The following is a 4,349-nucleotide window of genomic DNA, read 5'->3' as shown; positions in this document are numbered from 1 at the left end:
TTATTATTATTATTGGAGCTTATTCTGTGCAAATACTTCATGAAGTGGTTCCCTACATGAGTTTCATAGGTCTCCAAAAAACCTCAACACCAACATTTTATGGTCTCTGGAAAAACCTTTATGAAACGGCTTGATTGACACTTTGATAATTAGCCACAAGTAGATTTGACTTTCATTTTAAGGGGTTATCAAGGACGCCAGACCCTTTTAGAAGTATGTGTGTGTGTGTGTGTGTGTGTGTGTGTGTGTGTGTGTGCAGCAGCACGTCAGCTGGTCCTCTGGTAAAGAGAGAAAAAGATTCAAGTAATGTGTTTACTATACATTTAATGTACTTTATTTTGAAAAAAGGAAATCAAACAGAAAAAGCTTTGTTTATTTCCTAACTGAGCTCACATGAAACCTCAACACTCGAGCTTCAGTCACTCACACGGATCAAGCTACAAACTGCTCTACAGTAAAAACACAGACATTTTTCTTGTGACTGATTCTTGTGAAATATTCTTCCTGTTTCATGTTGGTCTGCTTTATTTTACCTGATGTCTAAGAGTGAACTGGAACGATTGAAACAGTGGTCCACAACTCAAAAACAACGTGGGACAGGCCCGCTTCTTCACCGGGGCTCCCTCCCCTTGTGTTGCCACCATGTCAATGAGGATGTCCTCGAGCTACCCGAGTTAGCGGACGACTGCACGTAGGTCGTTGTTGTCGTTTTTTCAGACATCGCTGACCTGCAATATTTTATTGATCCAAAAACAGAAATATCACAAAAGTTTCTCAGAAAAAAAATCACTCAGAGTTGAAAACTCAGCTCCAACTTACCCCCCCCCCCTCATGGAGGATATATAATGTGCAGGTCGTAAGATTTAAACTGTACTGGACAAAGCTGAACCTGTTATTCATCCTCACCCTGATTATAATCTTTATGCATTTGGAGAGTTTTATGCATGAGCTTGATGAGTGCCATATATTTTAGATTACCCATTTGCTCTGAAGCCTGACCTGCTCACACCGACACGTTGAAAAACTAATGTTGTGAACGCAGCCTTGGATACAGTCCATGCTTCTGTTATAACATCTCCACAAGGTGCGAACCGCCTGCCAACAAGCGAAGCGATAAGAGATGAGGCGATATTCAAAGTGCTCTGACTTCACTGAGGTTTATCACAAAGCAGGCGTGAGAAAGACGAGGAAATATTTATACTGATACACGATTCTCTCCTCGTTTAGATTTCTAAAACTAAACAAATAAAGCTTGAGAAGTGGACAAAGAGACATCCTGTTCATATCACAGGAAATATTCTGTTGTTGTTGTATATGTGGCTGTTGAACTGTAAAACTGACCATCGTTTCAGTATTTGAGACATGGAGAGAGAAGAGGGAAAAATCAAGGCAACTTCTGATCTAGTAACTGGCACAAATCTGTATATACAGTATCAGATGACAGTCCATGTCCGGGCATAAATTTGCATTGGGTTCAATCCCGCAGCTGGAAGGCAGAGCTGTGACCTGAGACAAGTTTATATGGTTCCAACTGACTTACAAGTTGTTTGTTGTTTTGTTGTTGTTGTTTTAGCGGAAAGTTTACGAACTGCACTTAGAACTTCTCTAGATTCCAAAGCATTTCTTGAAGCTGGAGTATCACACTCTGGTGTCCTGCAGGTTTTTTGTTCCTCTAAAGAATTAATGCGCCACACATCTACCTGACACCAGGTGGGCTCAGGACAGGAGTCTGACGCCTCTGTCTTAAAGGAACAGGCGCCTCACACTACCCGTTAATGGCAATAACAGACCAGTTTTTATCAGTCCAACCTGGACTTTGTTAGCTGTTATCGTTTGCTTTGGCTTGCAAACATGCTAACCTAATGTTGTACTGAATTAAATTGAATTGAATATCTGAGTGACAAGCTAACATTTAGCATGTTCAATCACTAATCTTAGCATTAGTTACTAAGTTAGCATTGGAGATAGCAAAATAAACCTGGCACATTTTACGGGCCACATGGTTGTGTTTTCTTCTGGCCCAGTATAGATGTGTATAAGAGACAGGTGTATGGCGATCATATATCTTTTTACAGGATGTCCGTTCAGGGTCCATTCTGTGTGATGCTGTTGAAGGAGATGAAACAGATCCAACAGGAAGAGGCGGCTGGAGAATCACAGTGTTTCTCTGAGACAAACTCTCACACACACAGTTGTTTTTTTGTTTGTTTTTTAGGTGCGGTGAACAATCCTGTCGATGCTCTCCTGGATGTCGGCCATCTTCTTCAGCATCTGGTTCACTCTGGCCTCGTCAAACTCCAGACACACAAACTCCGAGTCCTGAGAGAGGAAGGAGGAGAAAGAAGACATTAACCCTTTAACAAGGGAGCGTTTATTAGCTCTGACAGCGAAGCGGCTGATTGGTCGGTCCAGAGTGAAACATCATGCACACAAAAAAACAGCAAATTGAAACTGTCAAATTGTAGATTGTGGGAGTTTCACTTTACAGAAAATAACATGTTTGATTTGAAAGACTCTGTAGAGGTGAAAGGGAGAGGTTTAGAAAAACAACAGGAAGTCAGTTGTAGTAATCTGGCCCACTTCTTAATAACACTTAAAACCCTTGACACCTCGTCGCCCTTATTTGTGTCAAATTTCTTCCTTGTCCTTATTTGAATCATTAGGTCAATTAAACCTGAACACACGGACATGATGCACATGTTTTTAGATTCAGTGTGACGTGCACTTTCCGAGGATATCATCACCTCTGAGGTCCATCGCAAGTAAACGCCAATAAATTCACTTTGACAATCACAGAAAAAAAAAGATTTGTAAGTCCAGAATTTAACAGAGAATCATCATGTTTTTAAAGTTTCCTTCAGTATCACAGTAATCCAGTGACAGCTGTCTCCACGCGCGGGGGTTGTGCTAACAGCTAATAGTTAACAGACTGACTCCATGACTGTATGGGAACTGTAGTCCCAAAACAAAAACAGCATTCAGCTCCACAGTGTCAGACTTTGACACCTGCAGGAGATGGTGTGACGCAGCAGCACGAGCTCTTGTTACCGCCCTGCTCTGTGTTCTCGACATGCTACTTACAATTTAATGAAGTCTACCTCGACTATGATATACGGGGGGGAATCCCATCTGCCCCGCCTTTGTTTCCTCCGATTGTCATCAAGAATGGATGTCACGCCGTGATATTCCCTCTCCCGGTTTCCATGGACACAGCTGTCTGCCTCTACCCGGAGTCTATTGTTCGGTCGGAACCAAAGTCTGTCAGCACAGAACTCGTAACCGAAAGGTTAGATTAGAAAGTCTTTCCTGTCAACACAACCAATACCAATCACAGACAAAATAATACAATAAATAGAGACGTAAAACCGTCTGACAGTAGATTTCTTCATAATAAGATGCAGTAAGATGTGAAGCACCGAGAGTCAGTGTTTGTTAAAACCCGACAGCTGACGGGACAAATGACCTCGAATGTCTGTTGGATTTGGCTCCTAGAGAAAGTTTACCTCCTCCCTGAGTCAAGTTTAACACAATTAATTAATTATAATTATTTTCATTATCAATTCAACTTTCGATTGATTTCTCAATTTTTCAATCTATAAGGAAACAGGGAAATCACCACCTCATGATTGTATGCTGTGTGAAGTCTAAGGTAATGGCTAAAAAGTGTTTTGTGAGGGCACCGTGACCTTGACCTTTGACCTTTCACCACCAAAATCCAATCAGTTCGTCCTCGAGTCCAACTGAATGTTTGTGCCATATTTGAAGAAGTTCCTTCAAGACGTTACTGAGATATCGTGTCCACAAGAACGGGACGGACCTGAAAACAATATGGCGCAGACACGAAGACGTACAGTACTTATGACTTTCGCACGTCCCCACAACTGGAGGTAACGTCCTCATTTCAACCAACAGCTGTGACCGTACTTCGCATTTCGAGAACCAGACGACAATAACAGGTGGTGATGAAAACCGTCACAGTCCAGTTTGTGCAGAAATAAACCAGGTTCCTCCACCGGGGGTTGAGGAGCATCGCGTCGTCCAGCTCGTCCGGGACGTGAGACAGTTTCAGGACACCTTCATGGTCGACGCTACACATTCACCTCCTCCACCTACTTCTGCAGCCTTCAGGCGTCTATTGGCTTTAATTCGTTTTGAACTGAGCGGACTCTAATAATAGCGTGTGCGCATCCTACAGTGATTCAGTGTCGCACCAGGATAGCGGGAGTGTGCCGCCCCACTGTGCTGACCCGGTTTCTCTGAGCTGTGGGACCTCCAGCCTGAATATTTACAAGCTCCAGCCCAGATCGAGAAGCACAATCATTACTAATACTGTTCGTTCAAACCTCTGC

The 4,349-nt window shown here is 42.7% G+C and overlaps 1 protein-coding gene across 1 annotated transcript in view; it reads right to left on the bottom strand.

Moving 5' to 3' along the window:
- Positions 1–2,211: 2,211 nt before the first annotated feature.
- commd1 (copper metabolism (Murr1) domain containing 1) overlaps positions 2,212–4,349 on the bottom strand; it is a 6,261-nt gene continuing 4,123 nt past the window's right edge. Inside the window, exons 3-4 of the mRNA XM_023401855.2 lie at positions 3,786–3,817; positions 2,212–2,319 (exon numbers count right to left, since the gene is read on the bottom strand). Coding sequence (XP_023257623.1) covers positions 2,212–2,319; positions 3,786–3,817 — 140 coding nt within the window. The remainder of the gene's footprint in view (positions 2,320–3,785; positions 3,818–4,349) is intronic.

This window comes from Seriola lalandi, unplaced genomic scaffold, assembly GCF_002814215.2.
Source record: "Seriola lalandi dorsalis isolate HSWRI2012SDOR001 ecotype SW California unplaced genomic scaffold, Sedor1 jcf7180002053791, whole genome shotgun sequence".
In the NCBI taxonomy this organism is placed as follows: Eukaryota; Metazoa; Chordata; class Actinopteri; order Carangiformes; family Carangidae; genus Seriola; species Seriola lalandi.
The sequence above is the reverse complement of the archived record's forward strand: the minus strand, read 5'-3'. Positions and strand labels throughout refer to the sequence as shown.